Genomic DNA, 27,978 nt, shown 5'->3' with positions numbered 1-27,978 from the left:
CTGGCTGGACAGATAGACAGATGACTCCTTGGTTTCATCTGTCCATTCATTCAGCACTGATTTGGCTTTTACTATCAGCCAATGCACAACTGGGATCAACTTCAGTGTTCATTTCTTTTTCATCTATGGGAGCAACTTCGTACATATATAATTATAATTTCAGATATTCTTGACTTTAGGAGGTAAGTTTGGGCTGCCTTGATTCTCCATATACTACAAGGTCTCATTAGCAAAAGTCATGCCTTCAGCATCTCCAAGGAAATACTTATTTACCCAACATGTAAATCAGATAGGACCAAGTAGGAACAGCATTTGCTCAGAGGGGCATTGCCTTAAAACATTATCTTGTTCTTAATACTATGAGAATTGTATGGTTCCTTGACAAGAACCTCTGCAGCATCTTTTTGGAAAGAGAATTCTGTTTAAAGACCATAAAATATTCTGTTCAGGAAACATCGATTTGACTATTTCAATATTTCAGTAAGGAAAAGTAGGTGAAACTATCATAAACCAACAAATAATTGGATGGGTTTTTAATCACACTGTAGGATTAGGCAATTTTTTTTTGCAAGAAACAAGTTAAAAGAAATTTTGATGTTGACATCTCTGCAAAAGACAAATACGGTTTCCCACACCCGCGCAGATTTATAGATGTGCCCTGTCGATAATCACACTACCATCAAGCTGTTTACACCAATTACAATTTTCTGCAGGCATCCTGGCGGAAGGATTAATTCCTCCCACCTGGGTTAATTCACCACTTCCTCTAATGGGCTCCAGGTGGAAACTACAGTATTAATAGGTGCACGTCACCCACTACACCTTGGCACTCTCTTATCAGGTCTGTCAAACCTCTTCCTTCTGTGCTAAGGGATTTCTTTACCCCCATCTCTTCTGCAAAGGTTTATTTGCAAAGAAATGATAGGGAGTTTTTTCCTCCAGTCACTCTGCTGTGTAACAACTTCTGGAAAAAAAGGCCGCATGTAATGTCATTGCTAATGATATTTCATCATGCAGTGAAGACTGCACTTATACCTTCCTGGCCCTTCTGTGTGCACTGCTGTCGGCTTTAGAATTTAATTACCTGGAGGTCATGGCCTAAATCTGCTCAGTAACGGTTGGTCATTATTGTTAGGTAAGGATCATATACACAAGCCAGCAAGGATGGCAGAAAGTGCTTAGACAAGGAATGAAAAAGGCAGATGGTTAAAGCCAAGATGTAAACAATCCTAGATATAATTTGCTGCTAGACATCAGATGCGGGTCCACTGTGGCCCAAGCAACCCAACACTTTGCAAAGCCTATGTTACCACGTCCTGTGTTGAGATGAAATCATTTTAGAAACATTTGCTCCAGGGACAACATTCCTTTCACAGGGCAAGAGTGAAATCTGAGTTTTTCTAGTGCAAAGATTCAATTTGTTAACACATCATAAACAGAATCAAATTATTCCAGATTTTATGGTACTAAGAAGAATCTTGCTTTCTGATTTAATGGGTTAGAGAATGATGACGGTGGGCCAGTTGACAGCAATATTACAATTATTTTATTGCCCATCAGCAACATGCAGGGTGAGGGAGTCCTGAGTCTGTCCCTTGCACTCTCTTGGTGTTATTGTTTAGTTAATAAGTCGTGTCCGACTCTGCAACCCCATGCACTGTAGCCCACCATGCTCCTTTGTCCATGGGATTTCCCAGGCAAGAATACTGGAGTAAGTTGCTGTTTCCTTCTTCAGGGGATCTTCCTGACCCAGAGATGGAACCTGCATCTCCTGCATTGGGAGGTGGATTCTTGCATTTCCTAATGAATGACAAAGCCTCATTCTGATTCTGTGTGTTCACAGAGGTCCATGCCAACTGAGTATTGGACAATTTCTTACTGTGGGAATCCAGACAGCTCCCCAGTGGTCCTGGAATACCTGGGTGTCAGAGAGGAAGCAACCCCTGGGAGATTTGTGCAGTCCCCTCCCTGCCTGTAGGGTGATGTCAGAAAAATGTTCCTGACAGGCTATGTGTTCATCCCCACAGTCAGGAAAGCACCGCTCCTCAAGGTCACAGTCCAGAGAAAGGAAGGAGAGAGAGAGAAGGCAGACATGGGGATGGCCCTTGCATTTTTAATGTTGTAAGATATTTTGTTTATTTGTTTTTAGCTTGTGAGGGAATTATCTGTGAAATGCCATAAATACACGGCATTTTCCCCCAGACTTCCACTTCTACATTATTGATTTTTTTTTCCCAGTGCAGACATTAGCTCATGGAGCATCGGAGCCAATGAAAAATGACTTCATTCTGCTATGAGCACTTTAGTCCGGGCTAGACAACCAGGTGGAGAACAAATAATCGATGTAACTGGGCCAGCCCAGACTAGAGCCACAGGTTTTTGCCTTTTAAATATGAACGGCCCTAATAACTGCAGGACTGGAAACATTTTGTACTTAGTTTTAAATTTTCAAAATCGAAACGTACATTAAGAGGCTTTTTTATCTGTTTGTTTGGTAGGAGTGGGTAGCAGGTGTGGGTGGAGGCTTCAAGAAACTTCCTACAGCAGAAAATTTTTAAGTGCTTAGTCGCTCCATCATGTCCAACTCTTTGCAACCCCATGGACTGTAGCCTACCAGGCTCCTCTTCCATGGGGATTCTCCAGGCAGGAATACTGGAGAGGGTAGCCTATCCCTTCTCCAGGGGATCTTTCCAACCTAGGAATCGAACTGGGGTCTCCTGCATTGCAGGCAGATTCCTTACCAGCTGAGCCATCAGATCAGATCAGATCAGATCAGTCGCTCAGTCGTGTCCGACTCTTTGCGACCCCATGAATCGCAGCACGCCAGGTCTCCCTGTCCATCACCAACTCCTGGAGTTCACTGAGACTCACGTCCATCGAGTCAGTGATGCCATCCAGCCATCTCATCCTCTGTCGTCCCCTTCTCCTCCTCGAGAAGCCCCCAAATTTCTGAGGTGGCCCCACAATTACATGTATTATATATATGTGCCTCTCCTTGAGTGGTCCAAGCTTTGATGATGATATATCACTCCTGTGATTAGCTGACCTTGTATGGCAACAGCAAAGGGATTCTGCAGATGTGATTAAGATCCCAAATAAGTTGATTTGGGGTTAGAATGGGATTATCTTTTGTGGGCCTGGTCTGATCAGGTGAAAACCCTTAAAAGATAGGACCCTTCCTGAGAAGATGGCTCTTTGCAGGTGGATGGAAAAGACTGGGTGGGGAGCAGCTGCAGGCCGCCTGCAGGACATGAGATGGTTTCTGCCAAGAGCCATCAAAACCCTGGGGACCCCAGTCACACAGCCAGAAGGACCTGACTTTTGCCAGCAACCTGAATGAACCCATATGTGGATTCTTCACCAGTCCAGCCTTCAGAGGAGACTACAGCCCTACCTCACATCTTGACACAGCCTGGTGAGAGCCTGAGCAGAAAACCCAGCCAAGCCCAGTCTCCTGACCCACGGAAGCTGTAAGATAATACATGTATTTCGTATTAAACTGCTAAGATTATATATATATATATATATTAATATGCATATATAAGATATTATATACGTATGTGATTGCTCATTTGTTTTAGTCATGTCCGACTCTCTGCAACCCTGTGGACTGTAGCTGGCTGGGCTCCTCTGTCCATGGGATTCTCCAAGCAAGAATACTGGACTGGGTTGGTGCCCTCCTCCAAGGGATCTTCCTGACCCAGGGATGGAACCCATGTCCCCTGCATTGCAAGCAGACTCTGACCGCTGAGCCACCAGGGAAGCCCTTATATACATTTGTTGTTGTTCAGTCATTAAGTAGTGTATGACTCTTTGTGACCCCATATATAGGATTTAGATAAAATCCCTTGTAACAATATATATTTGGACAAAAACCCTTTTAACCAAGTTTCTATAAATAGGAGCCATTAACAAGTGTTGGTAATAACTGTACAATGTATTTAGCTCCAGATGACAAAATGAATGAGGATGGTGTAGCCATTTAATTGGGAGTCCTATTACCTCTGGGAATGTTTGTTTTTAAGATCAGCTACAGAAATCCTTTTATAATAAAACTTGCAGGTTCATAATCAAATTAGCAGAGAAGTGAGTCTTCTCATAATGGAATTTCCAGGGTAAAGGTATCTACAAAAAACATACCTTAAATTATGCATTCTAATAACTGGTGATCTACGTTAGACTTGCCTTATGAAGTTTGCAGAGCAAGTGGTTTGAATATTTCTCTGCAGAAGTGGAGCTCTCTGATTCACAGAACAAGGAAACCTGGGATATTTGGTGGGTATTACTAAAACCTCTTTGGAGTTATGATGTCATGTCACACAGAAACAATAATAGGCTTCAAGAGTTTTGTATAAATAGGAGAACAGCAAGACTGGGAATGGGAGAACTATCATCGTTAACCTCCAGTATCTGTCCTGATTTCTAAAGGAGTTACACCAAAAATGTGCACCAGACAGGATCTATATGAAAAGATGAGGTAAAGATAAACAGTTTGTGTTGTCCACCGACTGTAACAATTTACTTCCTGGGGCAACTTTCAATCAAAACTGATCTCGTGAAATATGAAAGAGAAAGAATGAAAGACTTACATGGGTCAGAACCAAAGAAAGGTAGGAGAGAGAAAGCAGAGAAAAAAATGAAAATTGGGTCTCCCATAAAGACAGAAGTGGATTGCATCAATTTGGACTAAATTGTGATATTTACTAATTAGCATATAATTCAGATTATTTTGCGGTTGGGGAACTAGGCCTAAAGTACAAAAATTATTCAGAAAACATGTTTAAAAACAAAACACATTAAAAAGCAAGCAGTAATGTTCTTATAATTAGGAAAGTTGTTATACCATTTTAAGTGGTTTGGCATACATTAAATTGTATTCAACAGTAGACTGTTCATTTTAATTGGGCCTGACATAAAGTAATACTAAAACACTAATTTTGTTCGTCACATTCAGGACATTTGAGGAATGTCAGGGGAGAGGCTAGCACTTAAAATTTGGCTGCAACATCAGGTGCAAAGTGGAAAAGTATACCCAGGTGAATTAGTGTCCTGGGGCAGCTACAATAGAATATCGCATTCTAAGTGGCTTACAGCAGCAGAAATTTCTCATCCCGCTATTCTGGAGCCCAGAAGTCTGAAATCAAGGTATTGGCAGGGCCACGCTCCCTGGAGACTCAGAATAAAATCCTTCCTGGTATCTCCCCAGCCTTTGGTGCTGGCTGTCCATCACTGGTGTTCCCTGGCTCAGTCACATCACTCCAATCTCTGCTAATTTGTCACATGCCATTCTCTCGTGTGTGTCTTTCTCCTCTTCTTATAAGAATGCCAGTCACGTTGGATTATGAGTCCACCCTACTCCGGTATAGGACTTCCCAGGTAGCTCAGTGGTAGAATCTGCCTGCAATGCAGGAGACCCAGCGTCGATCCCTGGATCAGGAAGATCCCTGGAGAAGGGAATGGCAACCCACCCCAACATTCTTGCCTGGAGAATCCCATGGACAGAGGAGTCTGGTGGGCCACAGACTATGGAGTTGCAAAGAGTCGGACATGACTGAGCGCAGCACACAAGACATCACAATGACATCTGCAAGGACTCTTTCCAGATAAGTTCACATTCTGAGACCGTTTTGCAGGGAACACAACTGAGCCCGTGACACCAGGAAACTGGCATTTTCCTACATTATTGCTATTCACTACAGGTATTTTATCATTAAACTGAAAATTCATTAAATTTTATCAAGCACTCAAATGACGTAATGCTCCCTTTCAGCCTAGAGGAAGCCCTTACATAAATGGGCACATACAGAGCAAACCTGGATTAGATTGGGATTTCCAGCTTCCACTGAGAGGGAGAGAATTTGGAGTGACTGTAAAAAATCTTTTCAACATAGGATTTTCACAGATTGATGCTTGCCTGTGAAACTTAAGTAGTTTCAAATTCCTTATAAATATTAAGGGAGATAATTGTTAGTAATGGCAGCATTAAATGTATTACTTAAATTTTGGTGCTTGAAAAGATCTGCCTGGGGTCTTAAGTCCTGTGTACTTTAGTCCCAGGGAATATTGAGGCCCCTCCTTTACTCAGCAGTCTTGTCTTCCTCTCTTTAGAAAGGGAGCTGAAAAACTGGATAATTAGGTTCTGGAAGAAACTATATTCAGGGAAATAAGTCAAGAGCGGGGTTGAGCTAGGTGATGATCATTACAGAAGTTTCTGGAACATTTTTTATTTCTTTGTTTTTTCTCTGTGAATTCATTTTGGAAATATTGCTGATTTCTGGATTTTAAGCATTGTTAATAGCAAGTGACAATTTAAAAAAAAAATGCCTGTTTTGTATTAAAAATCTATTTGGAAAAGAAAAGAGGGAAAACAGAATGGAATCATTGGTGATATTTTCTCCATGGTCCTTGTGGAAAAGCCACGTGGACTCGTGAGTCTGGTCTCCCATCTGCACCGGGGAATCTCCTTTCTCTTCCCTCTGGTTGGTTTGACCCCAGCCCCACGTGAGCATCAGAATGTCACCCATTTAGTGACTCTTTCTGCAGCTCCATTTTCCTTCTCAGGGAGATGATTCCCAGCAGGGGTTAGCAACTTTATGAAACCCGCATTCAAGGGGTCTAGTCTCTACTGAAAATATTCGAACTCACTTATTTCCCCAAACTGGAGTTCTGGAAAGTAGAATTCCAGTTTCTTTTTCCCTCTTGGAAATCATTATACATGATGGATCTCACGCATTACCCTTAGAAGGGACACTGAAACCTTCCCCTCCTCCATTCCTTCTTATTGCTTTCTTTTTTCCCCATCTAACACTTAATGTAGCTATTTGTTTTATTGTTTGTATCTGTTTCTGAAAGATAGGCTTCTTGAGGACAGAAAGTCCCTTTTGTTTACTCAGGGAGTTTGACACCAAAGCTTCAACTTCTTCCCTTCTCAGAAAACGCTGTCAAAAGATTGTCAGCTTCAACTGCCGCCTCGCAAGAAAATTAAGACACTCTTTGATATGACCCCTTACCTCACCCAAACATACCTCCAGAACCTAACATACACTGAATCTATTTACTTCTGTTCCCTCCATGAAAACACCCAACAGCAATGTTTCTCAAACTTTTTAAAATGATCACTCTGGCAAGGAGACTATCTTACTTCTTTTTCTGTAATTGTCCTCATGTCCATGAAATTTTTACTAAAGATAGTGTATTTGTTTATGTGGTGCATGTATCATCCGTTCAGTTCAGTCGCTCAGTCGTGTCTGACTCTTTGCGACCCCATGGACCACAGCACGCCAGGCCTCCCTGTCCATCACCAACTCCTGGAGCTTATTCAAACTCATGCCCATCGAGTCAGTGATTCCATCCGACCATCTAGTCCTCTGTTGTCCCCTTCTCCCCCTGTCTGTTCCTTACACATCAAAATAAGGGTTTTGTCTCTTAAGAACTGATGTTTGCTTCCTTGGGAGCTGTATAGCCCGGCTGAGAGCACATGCTTCAGTCTACACCGCCACTGCCTGTCTGCCGGCCAAGGCCACCACACCCATCTTGTTTATGACTGAAACAGCCTTGACCGCAGACTAGTCTTCATTACACAATTTCACTGAATGACATGTCACTACACTGCCTGTTTGTTCTTATATAACCAGCAGGTCGTGCCTTAAAATCATACTGATGTTGTAAAAAATAAGTTCTATCCTGTTTCTGCCCTTGCTACTGCTCTCCAATCCCTTCTTCAGGTACTATGGACACTAGTCTTTTTTTTTTTTTCCAACTTACTCAATGATTTTGAAAACATCTATTGATGCATATAATTTCCTCTTTTTACAAAGTTTTGTTGTATTATTATTGTTGTACTCAGATTAAAGTCTTAATCTGGTCTATTGAGCCTATATCATCTATCCCTGCCTTTGTTTACAGTCAGGCAACTCTACATGGTTAGGTGAATTCTTCCTTAGTGTGATTGCCTAGAAAGCTGAACATGAAGCAAGAATTAAGAGCTGATGCATTATTAGGGGTGCAACCCCAGGACGTGTGAGTGAGGGACAAGTTTGAGCAGGAAAGGTAGGGGTTAATGCCAAGTGAGGGGTCACTGTGGGCCACCCCTGTACGCTGAGACATCTGCTTGGTTATGTGAAGAACCCACTGGCCATTGGAGGAAAAAAAGAGAAAGGAAATTTATTAGTGGTTCCTTTCCATATCGTGCCTCTTGTCCATCAACGTTCACCTTACTGGAAGTTCATTCCCCTGAACTTCCAGGTTGCGTCTCCCAGATTGTTTAGCATTTGCTTGAGAATCACATTCCAGGCAAGCAGTGTGATGTCCCATCCATGTCCAGAAGTGGCAGGAGGGCCTGGCCACAAGCTGATCAGCATCAGTGGGAAAAAGCGCATCGTCTTGCCCAGGCATCTAGCAGCCCAGGTGGCACCTGGGATGGAGCAAATGGCTGAGGATCCAGGGAAAGGAAGCCCAGGAAAATCTGAGGACGGGCTTAGTTCAGTTCAGTTCAGTCACTCAGTCATGTCCGACTCTTTGTGACCCCATGGACTACAGCACGCCAGGCTTCCCTGTCCATCACCAACTCCCAGAGTTTACTCAAACTCATGTCCATCGAGTCGGCAATGCCATCCAACCGTCTCATCCTCCATCATCCCCTTCTCCTCCTACCTTCAATCTTTCCCAGCATCAGGGTCTTTACCAATTAGTCAGCTCTTTGCATCAGGTGGCCAAAGTATTGGAGTTTCAGCTTCAACATCAGTCCTTCCAAAGTACATTCAGGACTGATTTCTTTTAAGATGGACTGGTGGATCTCCTTGTAGTCCAGGGACTCTCAAGAGTCTTCTCCAACACCACAGTTCAAAAGCATCAATTCTTCAGTGCTCTGCTTTCTTTATAGTCCAACTCTCACATCCATACATGACCACTGGAAAAACCATAACTTTGACTAGACGGACCTTTGTTGGCAAAGTAACATCTCTGCTTTTTAATATGCTGTCTAGGTTGGTTGTAGCTTTTCTTCCAAGGAGTAAGCGTCTTTTAATTTCATGGCTGCAGTCACCATCCCCAGTGATGGACCCTCACGGCCCTTCTCTAAGTTTTCTGTGCACAGGGTGTTCCATCAACTCGCAGAGGCCTTCATGTTCTATTGTGGTTTAGTTTTTAAATGATGTCTGACTCTGTGACCCCATGGACTGTAGCCCACCAGGCTTCTCTGTCCATGGGATTTCCCAGGCTAGAGTACTGGAGTGAGTTCCTATATCTTTCTCCAGAGGATCTGCCCGACCCAGGGACTGAACCTGCATCTCCTCCATTGGCTGAATTTGGACTCTCTACCGCTGAGCCACCAGGGAAGCCCTCATGTTCTATAGAACTCCCTAATTTGTCTTTCATCCAAAATGAAAACGCATCCTTAGCTCACCAGCCATCCCTTTTCTATGACTTCTTTCCTGACATCTCTGTTCTAATTTTCTTCTTTGACTACAAAACACAGTTTTCTGTTTCAAAAGTAAGAAACCATAGATGCTATATTCCTAAATTTTCCATGTACCTTTATCTTTGAAGGAAAGATTAGCCTAGAATGAAAACTCTTGAGTCACATTCAACTTTCTTCCAATTTTTACATATATTGCTTTACTTGAAATCTAGTCTTAAGTGCTCCATTGTTTTGCTTTATTTTTCTTTTTTTCTTTTCAAAACTCCTCCATAATTTGTTTGGCTGAATCCAGCCAGTAATTAGTCTTGTTTTGTGCTTGTAGAAGACACTCCTGGTGTTTATTCTATTGCTTGAGATTTTCATTTTGAGGAATGTCTGTCTGTTTTCTTCATTTCTAATTGAATATAATACTCTTGATTCATATTTTCTTTTTCTCAGAACATTTCAGACTACATTTCACAGATTTATGCAGTCAGAGAGTATTCTAGAACCACCTTTATTTTTCCACTTGTAGATTTTTTTTTTGTCCTGAGCACCTGAATATTTCTTTATTATTGTAATTTAAAATCTTAACCTGACTATATTCAGTGTTCATTTATTCTAAGTTAATATTGCTCAAGAATGGTGTGATTTGAAATGTACAGACTCTATTCTTCCTTTATCTCAGGGAAGTCATTCCAGGTATCTTTGCCTGTCCAGCCCAGACCACCAAGTCCTATCAATATGATTTCTATTTCTTAGCCTGGTATATTTTAATCATTCTGTATTAGCTTGCTTCATTTTAAAACATTTTCTTTCAAGTCAAGTCACATCTGCTTTGCTAAAAGTGAAAGTCCCTCAGTCGTGTCCCCATGGGACACAATGTGACCCCAAGGACTATGCAGTCCATGGAATTCTCCAGGCCAGAATACTGGAGTGGGTAGCCTTTCCCTTCTCCAGGGGATCTTCCCAACCCAGGGATCAAACTTAGGTCTCCTGCATTGCAGGCAGATTCTTTACCAGCTGAGCCACAAGGGAAACCCAAGGATACTGGAGTGGGTAGCCTATCCCTTCTCCAGTGGATCTTCCTGATGTGGGAATCAAACTGGGGTCTCCTGCACTGCAGGCAGGAGATTCTTTACCAACTGAGCTATAAGGGAAGCCCTGGTAGCTCCCCTGATTAGCAAAGAATCCCAGCAAGTGAGATGAGCTGTGAAAATGTCTGTAATGTTCACATCAAGTAACAGATTTTATATCTGCATCACGAACAATTAGAAATCAATCTCAATGTTATCAGAGCCCAAGCACAGAGATAAGCAAAGTACATTCATTATAGAGAAGTGAGTCTAAGTCAGTAATCATCACTATTTCCTGTAGAAGGGCACTTCTTAAGTATGGACCAGAAATGCCTGGCATTGAGTTGACCTGGGAACCTAGTAAAAACACCCCCATCTCTGTACTGAATCAAGATCTCATGTGGTTGGGCTCAGGAACCTGCATTTCACCTGTCCTCCAGGTGAGTCTTATCCATGCCCTCACTGAACAAACAGTATTCCAAAACAGCACCCCAGAAATAAGGGCTCGAATTAAGGAAATAAACAGTCATGGAAAAAATAAAATAAATGGTTAGCAGAGGTGGCAGAGGGCTCAGCATTATAGAATGTGGTACCTGAACAAGGGGTTTCCCAGGTGGCTCAGTGGTAGAGCATCCACCTGCTAATACAGGAGACCCAAGTTCGATCCCTGAGTCAGGAAGATTCCCCTGGAGACGGAAATGGCAACCCACTCCAGTATTCTTGCCTGAAAAGTCCATGGACAGAGAAGCCTGGTGGGCTACAGAGGACCCTGGTGGGCTACAGTCTATGGGGTCACAAAGAGTCAGACATGACTGAGCACCTAAGCACATACACACATTTTAACAAGAGTGACAGCATGTTGGAGGAGCAAATCTGTAGACATTGGAATTGAGGCCCAGTCAGAAAAAGCAATACATTTCTCCCTAGAGAGGACAGTAGAAGCTCTGAAACAGAATGGTATTTGCAGGGTTGGAACAGAGAATGAGAACAGCCATAGCTAAGAGCAAGAGAGATAGCCTCACATGAGGGGCAGGAAGATACACAGAGCTAGCAAAGGCATGTCACAGAGGGAGGACACAGGCCCTAAAAGATGGGGGTTCCCAAAATCAAGATGCCTAGAATCCACGGATGGTCAACACGATGCTCATTCTGTCCTTGGAGAGAGGAACTCAGCAGCTGTTTGGTTATAAGACTCAGTCATTCATAAAACACCACTCTTAAATATTCTAAAGGCAACATGGCCATGTTGCCTCCTGTTCTGAGAAGACCTGCAAAATATCCTCACAGTCATGAGCCAGAGAATGAGTCTCGCCCTGGCTAGATTTTGGATAAGACAAAGATGGGAGTAGCAAAGACTCAGCCCCAGAAGGTGCACAGGAAAAGCTGTTGGTCTCAGTGCAGTGCTGGCCAGCAGGGACAATATCATTCGAGCTGCAAGAAGCACCATGAGCTGCACAATTAACAAAGGCCCATTTCACTTTGATTTTTAGATAGTACTGAGAAATAGAAGTAACCGACTTTCAAATGACCATGGGCAGGGTTTCTCCAATTTGTGCTTATTCAAGTAAACCCCAGGTAAAGGAAGAAAAATTACCAAATCTGATTGCTAAACCCAAAATACCCAACTGACCCTACTAGCGAGTTAGGAAGTAGTTCAGCTTCATATTCACTGGCTGTGAATGGTAATTATACCAATGCTGTATCAGCTGTGCTGTGCTTAGTCCCTCAGTCATGTCTGACTCTTGGTGACCCCATGGACTGTAGCCCACCAGGCTCCTCTGTCCATGGGGATTCTCCAGGCAAGAACATTAGAGTGGGTTGCCATGCCCTCCTCTAGGGATCTTCCCAACCTAGGGACGGAACCCAGGTCTTCCACATTGCAGGTGGATTCTTTACCAGCTGAGCCACAAGGGAAGCCCAAGAATACTGGACTGGGGAGACTATCCCTTCTCCAGCAGATCTCCCCGACCCAGGAATCGAACCGCGGTCTCCTGCACTGCAGGTGAGCTACCAGGGAAGCCCTGTATCAGCTGAGTCCTTCTTAATGTCTGGATGATGTACAGCATATGGACAGTAAGGTCCTGCCATGTCTGCTCAGTATCAGCTCTACCATCAAATGTATCCAAGGTTTGCCTTGATGTCATCTATTGGCTATGTGCATGCTAAGTCGCTTCAATCATGTCTGACTCCTGGCAACTCTATGGGCTGTAGCCCGCCAGGCTCCTCTGTCTGTGGGATTCTCCAGGCAAGAATACTGGAGTGGGTCGCCATGCCCTTCTCTAGGGGATCTTCCCAACCCAGGGATCAAACCTTGCTTTTCTGATTCGTCTGCATTGGCAGGTGAGTTCTTTACCACTAGTGCCGCCTGGGAGGCCCATCCACGCTATAAATAAAAGCCCACATAAACATCAGCCTTCTGAATTCTAAAAGTCCAATTCTGCCATCTTTGACATCCCTACTTGTCAGAAATGGTTCAGCTCTTAGCAGGTTTAGTTAAAACAGGCTGGCATTTTTGGATATTCCTTCTAATATTCCATTTGTACGTTTCAATGCCTTGAAAATAAAGAAGAAAGCTATCTGCTGGATCATTTCAAATGACATCCTTTTAAAGCTAAATTGTATTTTGAATTAAACCTTGCAAAAGAAGATATCACCTTCAAAATGTATTCAGCAGTGCTAGAAGAGATAAATGAAAAGACCCAGAACCTGGTTGAGACATGAAATTTATAATTTAAGAGTCCCTAAAGTTAGAATCACCCAGCTAGTCTAAACAAATTAAATACTATCCATGTATCCAGCTGCTAGGAGAACTCTGCATGTCTGCCCTTAGGCCCTGAGCAAGGTCGGGAGCAGGGCTCTTTCTGTATTCATGGCCATTTCCCTGCTGGAAGGGGCCTTCATCCACGGCAATCCCCACTTCCCCTTGAGTTTAACAAACAACCTGACTAGTGTGTCATGGAAACTACAGAAGAGTTCTATGTATGGCGTCTTCTCCCAGCGCCCATCCTGTGATTGGCATTAGTAACATCTTGCTCTACTATGAATGAATTTATCGATAAGCAGTAGATTATATCAAAAGCAAGAAAACCAGGTCTGTAGAAAAGAAAAGTTAGTCTCTAGAGGACGTATCTACTGAATGGCTTGTCATCTATCATGATTGGAATTAGAACCCCAAACCAGGATGGACCTAGAAATGACCATACTAAACAAAGTAGGTCAGACAGAGAAAGACAAATACCATATGATACCACTTATAGGTCTTCCCTTATAGCTCAGATGTTAAAGAATCTGCCTGCAATGCAGGGGACCGGGGTTTGATCCCTGGGTCATGAAGATCCCCTGGAGAAGGAAATGGCAACCCACTCCAGTATTCTTGGCTGGAGAATCCCATGGACAGAGGAACCTGTTGAGCTACAGTCCATGAGATCACAAAGAGTTAGACACAACTAAGCAACTAACACAGACACAGACAGAGAGTTAGGTGGAATCTAAAACACAACACAAATGAAATGAAACAGAATTTACAAGACAGAAATGGGCTCACATAGAAAACAGACATAGTTGCAAGGAGAATAGGGGAAGGAAGGACTAGGAGTTTGGGATTAACAGATGCAAACTAGTAGATATAGGATGGATAAACAACAAGGTCCTACTGTAGAGCACCGGGAACTACATTCAATATCTTGTCATAAACCACGATGGAAAAGAATACGAAAAAGAATAATACACAGATGCACACATAAGTGAATCACTTTGCTATACAGCTAAAATTGATGCTATACTTCAATAAAATTAAAAAGAGAGAAATTAGGAACTGCTTTTCCAATTAGAGTTATAACTAATAGACTGAAAACAGATGATTAAATTACTTCAAAAAGGGTGATGAAGATAAGACAGCACTTTGATGCTTGGAGGAAAGAAGGCAGACCCAAAGCGTGGCACCGAGGTCACACACAAAATCAGAAGCCGACAGAACACTCAGCAGAGGAGGGCGGGCTCCTACCTGTGGCCAGGTAGATGATGTGGACGAGGGCGTCCCGGGCCTGCACCACATCCACGGCCACGTGGGAGAAGCGGCTGCTGTCCTCCATGAAGGCGGGCACAGGGCTCACCGGCTGCACCACTTCGTGCATCAGGATGAACTTCTGCGCGTCCTGCAGGTTCCTCTCCGTGAGGTTCACGTACACACCCTGGTCCACGGTGCCACACTGCAGAGGGAGAGAGGCTGTTACCAGGCCCGGCCACCTGCACACCCAGGGCCGCTCCAGCCAGCCTGGCTGGGCGGGCGACTGGCAATCTGAACATCTGCCGGTGCCAATGTGCCCCCTTCTCCAGTCCCCTTACTGCCCCCATTTTTGGTGTCTCTCCCAGTTTAGATCTGAGCTCATTGTATTTGGGGAGTCTTCTCAACTCTCATCCTAAATGAATGATCAGAACAAAATGAAGTGACATCAACAAAGCAGAAACAGACCCACAGACTTAGAGAAGGAACTTATGGTTACCAGGGGGTAACTATGGTTACCAGGGGAAGGGTGAGGAGGGGATAGCTTGGGGTTGGGAATCGACATGTATATCCTGCTATACTTAGAATGGATAACCAACAAGGACCTACTGTAGACCAGAGGGAAATCTGCTTAACAACCTAAATGGCAGAAGAATTTTAAAAGAATAGATCGATGTATAAGAATAACTGAGCAGGCTTCCGTGGTATCTCAGTGGTCTGCCTCAGGTTCGATCCCTGGGTCAGGAAGATACCCTACAGAAGGAAATGGCAGCCCATTCCAGTATTGTGGCCTGGGAAATCGCATGGACAGAGGAGCCCCACGGGGTCACAAAGAGTTGGATATGACTGAGCATGCAAACACATTGCCTTGCGTTGTATAGCTGAATCCCTTTGCCGTATAACTGAGACTATTACAACACTGTAAATCAACTATACTCCAATATAAAATAACAAGTAAAAATAAATCAATGATCAGAAGTTTAAAAAAACATGAAGTAGGAGTCACTGCTAATTTGAATAGCATATGCATAACATCTCCTCATCACCTCTAGAGTCCCCTAGGGAGTTGTCTGGCTAAATGCACACTGTCCAGTCTGCCAGACACATCAGATTCCCAGGTGGAAAATTCAGCCATCAAATGCATGACGCAGATTTACTAGCTTTCTTTGGGATGGCAGGTCTATAAGCAAGACATGGATTCTACAGAGATAGATTTAGGTCATTTTAATCTGTAAACTATGCAATACTGTTCTGCTGTCTTTCACATAAGCTACACAACACTACGTTAGCCGTATTATTGTGCCCTTATTATCTGGGCTTCCCTGGTGGCTCTGATGGTAAAGAATCTGCCTGCAGTGTGGGAGACCTAGGTTTGATCCCTGGGTCGGGAAGATCCCCTGGAGGAGGGAACGGCTACCCACTCCAGTACTGCTGCCTGGAGAATTCCACGAACGAAACACTCTGCCTTATTATCATGTGCTTATTATCTAACCCAAGCCAAAAGAAACAAAAACTCTGGTTAGAGTCAAGCATCGAATAAAAACATGGTGCAGGGCAGCAAAGCTTGCCACCCCAAACATCTCTCTGGCATGTGAACGATTTTCAGAGCGGAAAACAACGGAGGCCCAAAGGACTCGAGAAGAAACTGTGACCTTCCCCTAAACGCTTACAAAATTTAGATAGATGGCCTGTTCCTGGAATAGAGCTATTTCCAGAGATGTCTGCACTGAATAAGGGCAGACTGTAGTGGGGAAAACTCAGCAGGGCCCAGAGACCAGAGCCCACTCTGTGTCCATCAGTCTCTGCAGGCCCAGCAAACTCTTGTTTACCAAACATTTGCTTTTCTATGTGCAGGTCAATTGCCTTCCTCCTCTTTGAAGTCTCAAACCAGTACCAGCAACATGCTCTTTTATCTTTAGCTGAAGATGGTATTTAAGGTGAGGGTTTCTGCCATTAGGGGGAGTTACTCAGTTTTCCTGGGTCCCTCTCCTGTGTATGTGTTATTAAACTTGTGCTGGATTTTCTCGTGTTAACCTGTCTCATGCAAATTTAATTCCTGGACTGGTTGGAAGAAGCTAGAAGGGCAGAGGAAACTTTCTTCCTCCCTGACAATGATGAATTTTTAAGAACAGGGGGGCATAAGGAACTAAAGGGATGTGAGAGAGGAAGGAGATGAAGAGAGAGAAAAGGAAGAAACCAGAAGGAAACAGGAAGGAAGGAAGTGGACTTTTCAGGTAGAAATACCATGCAGAGGACTCTGGGACTAAAGCAGGGAAAAAAAAAAATCCAAGCCTGGAAACTGCGGAGAATTAAATTCAGAGCTGCACTGTGCAAAGGCTGGCAAGTGTCGTGGAGGATGGTTTTGGACAGGGACGAGGTTAAAAGAGGGGCGGAAAAGCAAGCCAAGCTTTCCCAGGGCAGCATACAGAATCAGAAAATTATCACCACGATTTCTCATTTCTTTCATAAACTTTAAATCCTAGGTCCAATAAAGGCTGATCCCCGGCAGAACTTCATAGAGGCAGGGTTGATGGAAATGAATTTCCCTGTCCATTCCATCTGAAAAACAACCTTTATAACATGTCGTTTCTAATACGTGGTTTTATAATAGGTTAGAGGTGCAAAAGTAGATGATGGAAATGGCTTGTGAAAAATTGAGGATATTTTTGTAGCACTTGATAAAATAGCCTACATGCCCCCAAAGGATAGGCTGATGGTATATTTAAAGAATCTTGGAGCAAAATGGATGCCAAGACCAGTCCAAAGCTTAGTTTAAATGCTGCATCTTTGCAGGGGTTCCCCTGGTACCAGGTGGTGGGAGGGTCGGGTGAAGGTGAAGGGTCAGTTCTGTGGCCCAGGGACCACACTGCCTCAGGTGAGTCCCTGCCTCGCAGTCCTTGTCTCTTTATCTATAAAGTGGTTCAAAAACACTTCTGCTCCCTTCAGAGGGCTGCTGTGAGGCTTGTAAACGCCAAGGAGCCAGGCCGTGCGCCTGGCACAGAGAAGCCATTCAAACAATGGTATAAATGGTCCATGGGTCTGCCTCACAGCAGGGCAGCAATTCTATGGTCCATTGAGCTGCAGGGGCCAGAGGGAAGGAATGAATAAGTGAAGGGAGGAAGGAATCAACGAGTGAACACACAGCAGTTGTGCTGGGGCAGGGGGTGCAGAGCCAGGGGATTTTATATAATTACCGTATTTAACAATGACACGTGGAGGGCAGAGACACTGCCCGTTAACAACAGTGTCACAAAACGGTCTGAAGTCTGTCCAGGCGATTTCTAGTTCTGACAGTGGCCAGGTCTGGCTGTTTTCTCTTCCTGAAATCAGCAGCAATTCTTAAGTCACAGGAGACAAGGAGCAGTCTGCCTGGGGGATGGAGTTTTCCATCCAGGTTTTGTTTTCTCCACACAGTGCTTTTAAAATTGACATCATAAAACCCGGGAGGCATAATATGAAATTGAGGACCTCTGGCTGCTCTTGAGGAGTCTGGGGACCTGGGAGACTCCAAGACCTGGGGGCGGGGGGGGGGGCGGTGGGCGGTGCTGGGGCTGCAGAATGGAACCCCCCACTGCCACCTGTCTTTTTCATGATGGCTACCCTAACCCTAGGCTGCAACCTGAATTGTCACTGTGATACTGCGATTTGTAATAAGAAACATATAGTTAGTTTTCATCCCTGTTCTGTCACAGAGCTCCTAAAACCCCTGACACTTCCTAAGTGAAGAGAACAATAAAGGCGTCTTTTGTTAAGTTACTGAGGTGACCTCTGGACCTCACTGAAGGGTGGGAATGCTGCCTGCCAGAGCTGCCATCCCTGTGGTCAGAGGGTTGGAACTTTTGGTCCCACTGCGCTGAACTCCAGGAAGGAGAAAGATGCTGGAGGTTGAATCCATCACCAATGGCCAGATGATTTAATCAACCTGCTTAAGTGAAAAACACTCATAAAGCCCCAAAGGATGGAGCGTTCAGACCCTCCAGGTTGGTGACCACATGGAGATTCAGCAAGCATGCTCAGCTCAGAAAGAGCTCCATGCTCTTTACTCAAACTTTTCCCTACTCTCCCTGTGCACCTCTTCCATCTGAATGTTCCTGAGCTATGTCCTTTACAAGAAAGCTTATTTTCTTGGACTCCCAAATCACTGCAGACAGTGATTGCCTGAAACCAAAAGATGCCTGCTTCTTGGAGGGAAAGCTATGACAAATCTAGACAATGTATTAACAAGTGGAGATATCACTTGCAGATAAAGGTCCATATAGTCAAAGCTACGGTTTTTCCAGTAGTCATGTATAGACCTGAGAGTTGGACCATAAAGAAGGCTGAGTGCTGAAGAATTGATGCTTTCAAACTGTGGTGTTGAAGAAGACTCTTGTGAGTCCCTTGGACTGCAAGGAGACCAACCAGTCAATCCTAAAGGAAATCAATCCTGAATATTCATTGGAAGGACTGACACTGAAGCTCCAATGTTTTGACCGTCTGATGGGAGGAGCCAACTCATTGGAAAAGACCCTGATGCTGGGATAGATTGAAGGTAGGAGAAGAAGGGGGCGGCAGAGGATGAAACGGTTGGATGGCATCACTGGCTCAATGGACACGAATTTGAGCAAAGTCCAGGAGATGGAGAAGGACAGGTGAGCTTGGTGTGCTGCAGTCCATGAAGTCACAAAGAGTTGGACATGACTTAGTGATTGAACAACAACGACGCTCTCACAAGTAAAATGTTTGAGTTCTATGAGCCTCTCTAGATGATTAACAAACCTAAGGAGGGGATCCACCTATAGCCCAGGTCGGAAGCAAGAGTGACAACCTGGACTGGAGACTGGTGTTGGAAGCGAGGGTCAAGGGGAGAGTCTTGCAGGACCAAGTCTATCAACCATGAGATCTGATGCTATCTCTGGGTAAACAGTGTCAGAATTGAGTTGAATTGTTGGACATCTGGCTTGGTGTTGGAGGAAAAAAAGCTGCTTTGTGGTGAGGAGGGAAAAAGGCAGAGGTTGGAATCGATCAGCAGTATCATTAGCCAAGAACTGGTTGAAACTATACAGTGTCTTGGTTTTCTAGCCAACTTATAATGAAAATCTCACCCGAGGATTCTTTTTCAAATATTTTGAATTCTATTTAAATTTATACCATATATTTATTGGATCATAAGTAATCCACCTAGCTCTCTAACAGGCTGCAAATTCTCTCACCATGCCTTACACATGGGGCTCCTGCAGTGTTGGCGTAACACCCCAGGGACTCTGAGCAAGAGGAAAACATTAAAAATAGTAAAAACACAGCCATCGTCCTCCTGCGGCTTACAATCCATAATCTTTGTCTTGCTAACACCTCTGAGAGTAATACATCTATACTTCTACTAATTCTTATAACAATAATATTTGCATTCTTGTTTATTTTTTCCAAGGATGACAGATCCATCCTAGCCCTAGCCTGCCGGCCCTTGGTAGGTACGTCCACGATCACCGAGGCACACGTGGAGAGTGCTTGACTTTGATGGTACCCTTCCTCCTGTTTTGTTGCAAACGCCTATGGAGTACTGAAGGATGCTGATGACTTGGCCAGGTCCCATCATCTGGTCCTCCAGCAGTGGCCTGCTCATCTGCTCGACCACTTTTGAGGGTCTGTTATCCATTTCGGCTCCATCAATTTGGTTGCTAGTAATCAAAACTGCACAGAAATTTCTAGAGTCTGTCCCAGTGCAGCTGTACCACTGGGTCTGGACAATGTTTTCTGTAAGTGACTGAAGCTTTTCCTAGTGAGGCCCAGAGTCTACATGGCTTTGGGGACAGCAGCTCTAACAGGGACGACTTTCATAGCACCACCTGCAGTGGTTTCTAGATTGCAACTGATAAAAATTAATAGTGTTACATTTTGTTACTATCTTCAATAGAGAATTTTGTATCAAATCTTGCAAAATTAGGCATTGTGCAGCCTACCCCATTCTTCTTGAATCTGAGTCATGTATCTGATCTTCTAATTAATTAGCTATTTCTAGTACACTCGTGCTTAGTTGCTCAGTGGTGTCTAACTCTCTGTCACCCCATGGACTGTAGCCGGTCCAGCTTCTCTGTCCATGGGGTTCTCCAGACAATAATACCAGAGTGGGTTGCCATCCCCTTCTCCAGGGGATGTTCCCAACCCAGGTATCAAACCCATCTCCTGCAATGCAGGTGGATTCTTTACTGTCTGAGCTACCAAGGAAGCCTTCTAGTACATATGCACTGCATAAAATTCCAAATCTTAGTAGGCAAACAATAATTTAAAATATCTAACTGCATGTAACCATTGGTTTTTGCAAATATAAGGCCCTTTATACACAGTTAGTGGATGGACCCTACCCCCCCATAACAGTGTGTGTGGTTCCTTAAAAGTCAGTCAGGTTGCCTTAAGTTAGCATGGTTATCAAACATGGTAAACCAAAAGAAAATATTCGATACTCATGTATATCAGGACTTATGCAAAGAATCACCATAATCTAAACTTTAGTCCTATGCAAATCTTAAATACCACCCAAGGAAGACAAGCTCAGTGGAGTAGGCTCCCTGCCTGAAATGCACACCACGTTCTGCAGGCTTCATTCATTACACCACACGGCCCGACTTCATCTCATAAACATGAGTAAGCCCTTTAGTGTGACACTGGCATTATAAAACCAGATGCCTGTGGCCTCAGGAAATGAGGGGATTTGCTTTGTGCTACAAATGTATCCAGACAAAGGGGCTAAAAGCTATCCACTGCCCAGAGGTGGTAAGGCATCACAGAGTTTATTAAGTCACTGTTCACTGTGAAGACACGTGCAGTTGAAATATCAAGACATTAAAAGAACCCTAAAATACCGTGAGCATCTTTGAAAATTTTTTTAAACTTTAGGATTTTACCATGGACTTTCTGAAAGGAAATGATATATTTCACCTTCATGGTTTTCCAGAGGGCCTTCTTAAACAGCTACATCACCCCAAGATCCAGGGATATGGGTGGGATTTAAATGCAGAGACTCAACAATGAGGCAGAGGGAGTCCGTGTTCAGTTACTAATTACATAAATCATGTATGTCATCAGGAAACCTGACGACTTCATGTCTGGTTCCCACTAAACTGTTTGCTTGCCTGCATTTCTTTGTCTAGTACTGAACTTTCTTAGTAGGGAGACTTGAATAACAACTATAAACTTGATCATTCAGTTTCCTGACTTACAAGTGGGGCTAATGACACCCACTTTACAGAGCTGCTGAGATGAGAAAATATGACAAAGTCGATACAAACAAATAACCCTTAAATAGTCCCCCCTGTTGCTGTTGCTGCTGCTGCTAAGTTGCTTCAGTCCTGCCAGACTCTGTGCAACTCCATAGATGGCAGCCCACCAGGCTCCCCCATCCCTGGGATTCTCCATGCAAGGACACTGGAGTGGGTTGCCATTGCCTTCTTCAATGCATGAAAGTGAAAAGTGAATGTGAAGTTCCTCAGTCATGTCCAACTCTTAGTGACCCCATGGACTTCGGCCTGCCAGGCTCCTCCGCCCATGGGATTTTCCAGGCAAGAGTACTGGAGTGGGTTGCCATTGCCTTCTCCAGTCCACCTTGTTATGGGATGCTATATCATTTTCCCAAGTAAAGCAGTGAATGGTAAAGTGGACATGTAAGCCCATCTCTATTCTCAGTGTCATGATCTTTATAAAAAAATTTCAAAACAATTAGAATTGAATGATTCTTGTCAAAGTACAAGTAAAATGTAAAATAATTGAACTTTTCCACATTCTCAGTTTTCTCAAAAGCCAGAGGTTTTATGTGTTGGGTTGACAAACCAACCAGAATTTGGAGGTCTGAATATACAACTTGAGTCTAACACTGACTAGTTATGAAGACTAAAGTTCCTCTGGTTGGAAGAGGTTGAGGCTCTGAATCTGAGGACTGGGCCTGAGAGCCCAGCTCAGCCACTAAGGGGCCCGTATCCTTGTCCTGATGACATACTCTGAGGCTCAACACCCTTCTCTGTCAGAGGGAGCTGTTACCAATCATCGCACAGTTGCCAGAAGGCGGCAAGATACATAGAAGCATTGAGCCCAGTGTCTGGAACTTGGCATTCCTAAAAATTACACCCACGATGATGATGGTGAAGATCCTAAGACAGTTCTTCTCAGAAGAAAGGAGCTCCAGGGAAATCTGCTGGTATGCATGAATGTCTGAGTCTCCCTAAAATTCATATGTTGAAATCCTAACCCTCAAAGTGGCTATATTAGGAGCTGGAGCCGCTAAGGAAGTGACTGAGGTTAAATGAGGTCATAAGGGTGGGGCCCTGATCTCATAGGGTTAGTGTCACTTCATGCTCACCTAGGAAAAGCCACATGAGGACATGGTGAGAAGCTGGCCATCTACAAACTAGGAAGGGAGTACACTCTAGAAACTGAATGGGCCAGAACCTTGATCATGGACTTTAGGCTCCAGAATTGTGAGAAAAGAAATTTCCAGTCTGTGGCATTTTGTTACAGCAGCCAGAGCTGACTAACACACCTGCTGACCGACTAAACAGTAGAGGCTTTCATCCCTTTTGGTTTCAGCTCCCTCTCAACATGGGTAGATGAGAGCAGATGATGTCAGAGCCCCTGACAGCTTGAACACGCGGCATTTGGTGCCTTATACACAAATGGCCTCCATCTGCTCCTGTTTTCTCCACAGCCGCCCCATCACATCCCATTCACCCCAACAGGAAATCTCACTGCATACCCAATTAGAGCTCAATTCTGTTTGTGCATCCCCACTGCTCTGTGTCCTGGACCACGTTCATTACAGCATCATTCATTAGGAGTCAGAGCTCCTGGGGACACAGAGCCCACCATCATTAGTACTAATTGAAGCTGGATTCCCAACCTGCTGCATTGTGCTGGCCTTTTGCAGTCCAAGCTCAGGCGTCCCAGCTGACAAAAGACCCTTTGAAGGCCGGGCGCCTCAGGACACAAAAGGCCGTGGTCTATTTACATGAGACAAGCTGAGTGAGGGACTGTCCCACAGGGGGTTGGGGGTGGGGCAGCTCACAGCTGCACTGTGCGAGTACCAGGGTTTCAGTGGCCCCAGCCTGTCTGTCTGCACAAGGTTTCTGCCTGCTATCTGGGTGAGCAGCGGGAATGACTGAAGGAGTGGTCCTTTGTCCCCAGAATTACCTGGAAGTTGGGGTTGGGGTTGGGATACGGCAGCCAGGCGGACCGAGAGTTCTCCTGGTACTTGAAGGGCCCGTTAAAGGCCTGAGAGATGGCGCTGAGGTTGAAGATGCACACGGCCGAGGCAGCGATGCTGTTCCTGGGGAGGTGAGGAAGAAAGAGGAGAAGACGGGTCAGAGAGCACCCTCGAAGGTGAGCTCTGCTCCCCACAACAGATTCTTGGTGCCCAGGAAACACCTTCTAGGGGAACACTCAAGATCAGCAGGAATAAACACCCTACAGATGAGGCTGAAGCAGTGATGGTGCTCCTCTGGGTTTTTTTTCCTCCAACATTTCATTCTAGAAACAACAGTATTTAGCAGTTATGATGCTTGTAATCCCACGGACAGGATGGAGTCTGCACCCAGCTGGGGCAGAAATGATAGAAGCTTTTGAGGAGCTGTATGTTATACCTTTAAAATTCCTGGAGGAAAAAAAAAATAAATAAAATTCCTGGAGGAAACAGAGTTCTTCCTCCAGGGCATGGGCCTCCCATCACCTGGCAAGGTTCTCTCCCCACACTCTAATCTGGGCACTTTAGCTGGCAGTGGGGTGAGCTGCTGCTGCTTCTGTCTGTAAAAGCCCCAAATAGTTGTGAGTATTTGTCATCTTTTAAAAATAAACAACTGAAAGCATTTTGCAACAAGTGCCTGTTAGAGATCCTTCGCGTATATGTACATGTATATGTGAAAAGTATTTTAAATTCAAAGGGTCAAAGACAAATATTTGGCAGAGCACTGACATAGGACCTCTTGAAGCTTTAATTCAGAATTCAGTCTTTGCAGGACTGAAGGCTGTCAATGCGAGGCTCTCGGAGTCCAAGGCCCTTTTATTAAGTGGAAAAAAGCAATATTTTTTTTTTTGGTTAAGTAAATCTACATTATGAGCTCAGCTATGGTTTTAAAATTTCATGTTTATGCTATTAGCCAATAGTATGTCTACTTATCAACTGTATTTCCTAAGGCAAAGAAAAAGCAAGAAACTATAAAATGTGAATGTCTGCTTTATCCTTGGTTCATCTGAAAAACACAAATAGGTGGTAGATATCTACAAACTCCAACTCATCTAAGCTTCTTAAGGGAGGGGACATTCACTGACCAAATGAGGTTGAGACAACTGCTCCAAATCACCCAGCTACTAAATGGGGGAGTTGGACTGAACCTCCAGGTAGGTTGGCACCAAAATGGAAATTTTGAATTCTTGGTGACAGCTCTGTGTGGAGAGTAACAAAAGACACCCCGTGGAAGGTTGGAGGCTTGAGAGCAGGTATACCTGTTCCCTCTGGAAGCCCCAGAGAAGAGAGTCTGGAGGGAAGACTCACCCCCACTTCTGGCAGATAAAATGATAAACAATAAATGTGAACTCATTACTAATTTTACTCTTTGCATATTACCCTTGGAAAACAAGAAGATAAGTCAAAAATGTCTAAGGTAGAATTAGCCTTTGGACGTGTGAGTGGACTTCAGCAAGAACAAGACAAGTATGTTACAATGAGGACGGCAGCCGGACCCCCAGGAGGGATACCACCCGGGGACCAGGTGACCACTCCTCGGTCCTGGCACAGCGACAGCGAGGGGCTCACTTCTCCAAGCCCTCTGCTAAGTGCCTGACAGGGACCTTCTTGTTGATCACAGGGAAACTCTAGTTCCTGAGGCCAGCCTGACTTCACAGACATACGGACAAAGGTACAGGGAGGTGCCTGAGTCCACATCATAGGCTGAGGGGAAAGAAACCAGAACCAACCTAGATAGCATATTCAAAAGAAGAGACATTACTTTGCCAACAAAGGTTCATCTAGTCAAGGCTATGGTTTTTCCTGTGGTCACGTATGGATGCGAGAGTTGGACTGTGAAGAAGGCTGAGCGCAGAAGAATTGATGCTTTTGAACTGTGGTGTTGGAGAAGACTCTTGAGAGTCCCTTGGACTGCAAGGAGATCCAACCAGTCCATTCTGAAGGAGATCAGCCCTGGGATTTCTTTGGAAGGACTGATGCTAAAGCTGAAACTCCAGTACTTTGGCCACCTCATGCGAAGAGTTGACTCATTGGAAAAGACTCTGATGCTGGGAGGGATTGGGGGCAGGAGGAGAAGGGGACGACAGAGGATGAGATGGCTGGATGGCATCGCTGACTCAATGGACGTGAGTCTGAGTGAACTCCAGGAGTTGGTGATGGACAGGGAGGCCTGGTGTGCTGCAGTTCATGGGGTCACAAAGAGTCAGACACGACTGAGCAACTGAACTGAACTGAACTGCAGGGGGCCCTGGTGCTCCTGCCTTTGACCCCATTGCTATGGCTCTTTCTTGGGAAGGGAAGACACTTATCCCCCACCTGCCTGCATCCATTTCCCAGTTCACTGCACTCACTCACTCTGAAGGGCACTGGGTGGGGTCTCTGATGTCAAACTGGATGCCCCAGGGGCTGTCATTCTGAGTATCCCTGACACGTGTTGGTAGACACTTCTTCCCACCTCCTGGAAAGCAGAGCCCCATTGGTACAGGTTATGTGTTCTGTGCGTACAACGCACACACACACACACACACACACATGCACTTTCCTGCCTTTCCTCTATCGTTTAACTTGCTGCAAACTGAGAAGGGTGAGGAGGAAGGGCCCGAGTGACCACCCCCCGGCAGCTCTTCACCCACTCTTCCTGGGATGGGTCTGCCAGCCAGAATTGCACACTCACCTTCCCCCGTTGGTCCCTGCAGGCAGTGGTGGTCAGCCCAGGTCTGGTCTACCATGACCTTGTGGACAAGTCTGCTGAAAGCTGGGGTCTACAATGATATATCCATGTGGCTAATAGACCTTCAACCACATGTTGCAAGCTGGCCTCTGTCATGGATAATACTGCTGTATCTAATGTTCTGTTTCATTTCTTTCCCTGTTCAGAGCCTAGGCATGTAAGAGTGGCTGCACCCCCTCCCTCCCCCCAGGTGAGCCCAACAATAGGGGAACTTAGAATCTGCTGGAAGCCACTAGAAGAAAAGTAGAGGCGTTCCTTTTAGCTCCTTGTCTCTTAACAAAAGAAGAAAAATCAAAACGTTAACCCTCCCCTACTCCCACAACTACATTATCTGAAAGCCAGCATTTTTAGATTCCAGGGGAAGAAAAAAACCAGGCAAATCTCTTCAGAGACTCTGTTGCAGGAATGTACTATTTCCTGCAGCCCAATCCATGCCCCAGGGTTGAGAAAATCACTGAGCTCTAGCTGGAGAAGACTCTTGAGAGCTCCTTGGACAGCAAGGAGATCCCACCAGTCCATCCTATAGGAAATCAACCCTGAATGAATATTCAGGAAGGACTGAATGATATTCCTGAATATTCAGGAATATTCATTGGAAGGACTGGTGCTGAAGTTGAAGCTCCAATACTTTGGCCACCTGATGCAAAGAGTCGACTCATTAAAAAAGACCCTGATGCTGGGAAAGATTAACAGCAGAATGAGACGGGGGCGACAGAGGATGAGAAGGTTGAATGACATTGCCAACTCAACAGACATGAGTTTGAACAAACTCTGGGAGATGGTGAAGGACAGGGAAGCCTGGTGTGTTGCAGTCTATGGGCTCACAGAGAGCCAGACATGACTTAGAAACTGAACAACTAGGGACAGAATGAGTTGGAACACTGAACTTTATCCCTATTCCCCAGTACTGGAGACCAAACAAACCTATGAGCCTAAGCACTGGAAAGCTCAGCTAGGGCAGTTTTAGCCATCGGTTCAGAGACAGGACACAACCGGTACCTCAAACTGTCATTTTCTCTCCATTTCGAGTATGTCTTGCGAAGAATGCAGTCATCTCCTGAGGGAGTAAGAGCAAGGCTGAGACAGGAGAGGGAGCAGAGGTGAGACGTCTGCCGGGATTTGCAACAGATAGGTCAGAAAGCAGTTCCCAAGACCTACTGAGAATAAGTACTGGAGAGAGATGTGGAAGGTCTAGTGATTCTCTTCCTGTTAGTATAAGGTCTCTGTATCAGATTTCCAACATGATGAGCATCTTCAACACTAAGCAAATATTCTGGAATAGTCTGAAACCTATCTTTGCAAGTATCTAAATAGACCACTCACCCTCCTGGAATGGCCCAGACACAGAACTTCCACCACTTTTTAAATTGTTCCCTTTTGCCCGCAGCCAGGGGAATGAACGTCTCGGTAAGCCAAGCTCCATTGTGTGTAAAATTGATGTTAACAGAGCCAGTGAACATTCATCTTGTGCAGCTTACACTATTTCTTAAATAAGGTTTTGGAAAGCAAATCAACTTCAGAAGCTATACATTGATTTTTTTTTTCCCCCAAAGAAACTTATCAAGG

The 27,978-nt window shown here is 44.6% G+C and overlaps 1 protein-coding gene across 5 annotated transcripts in view; it reads right to left on the bottom strand.

The window, feature by feature from the left end:
* SEMA5A (semaphorin 5A) overlaps positions 1-27,978 on the bottom strand; it is a 565,569-nt gene that overhangs the window by 142,553 nt on the left and 395,038 nt on the right. For all 5 annotated transcript variants that reach the window (XM_027520271.1, XM_027520273.1, XM_027520269.1 and 2 more), the window contains 2 exons: positions 23,633-23,768; positions 14,477-14,681 (listed from right to left, as the gene is read on the bottom strand). In XM_027520271.1, the coding sequence (XP_027376072.1) occupies positions 14,477-14,681; positions 23,633-23,768 (341 nt within the window). The remainder of the gene's footprint in view (positions 1-14,476; positions 14,682-23,632; positions 23,769-27,978) is intronic.

Source organism: Bos indicus x Bos taurus, chromosome 20, assembly GCF_003369695.1.
Source record: "Bos indicus x Bos taurus breed Angus x Brahman F1 hybrid chromosome 20, Bos_hybrid_MaternalHap_v2.0, whole genome shotgun sequence".
NCBI classification, from domain to species: Eukaryota; Metazoa; Chordata; class Mammalia; order Artiodactyla; family Bovidae; genus Bos; species Bos indicus x Bos taurus.
Note: the sequence above shows the minus strand (reverse complement) of the source record. Positions and strands in the feature narration are given on the sequence as shown.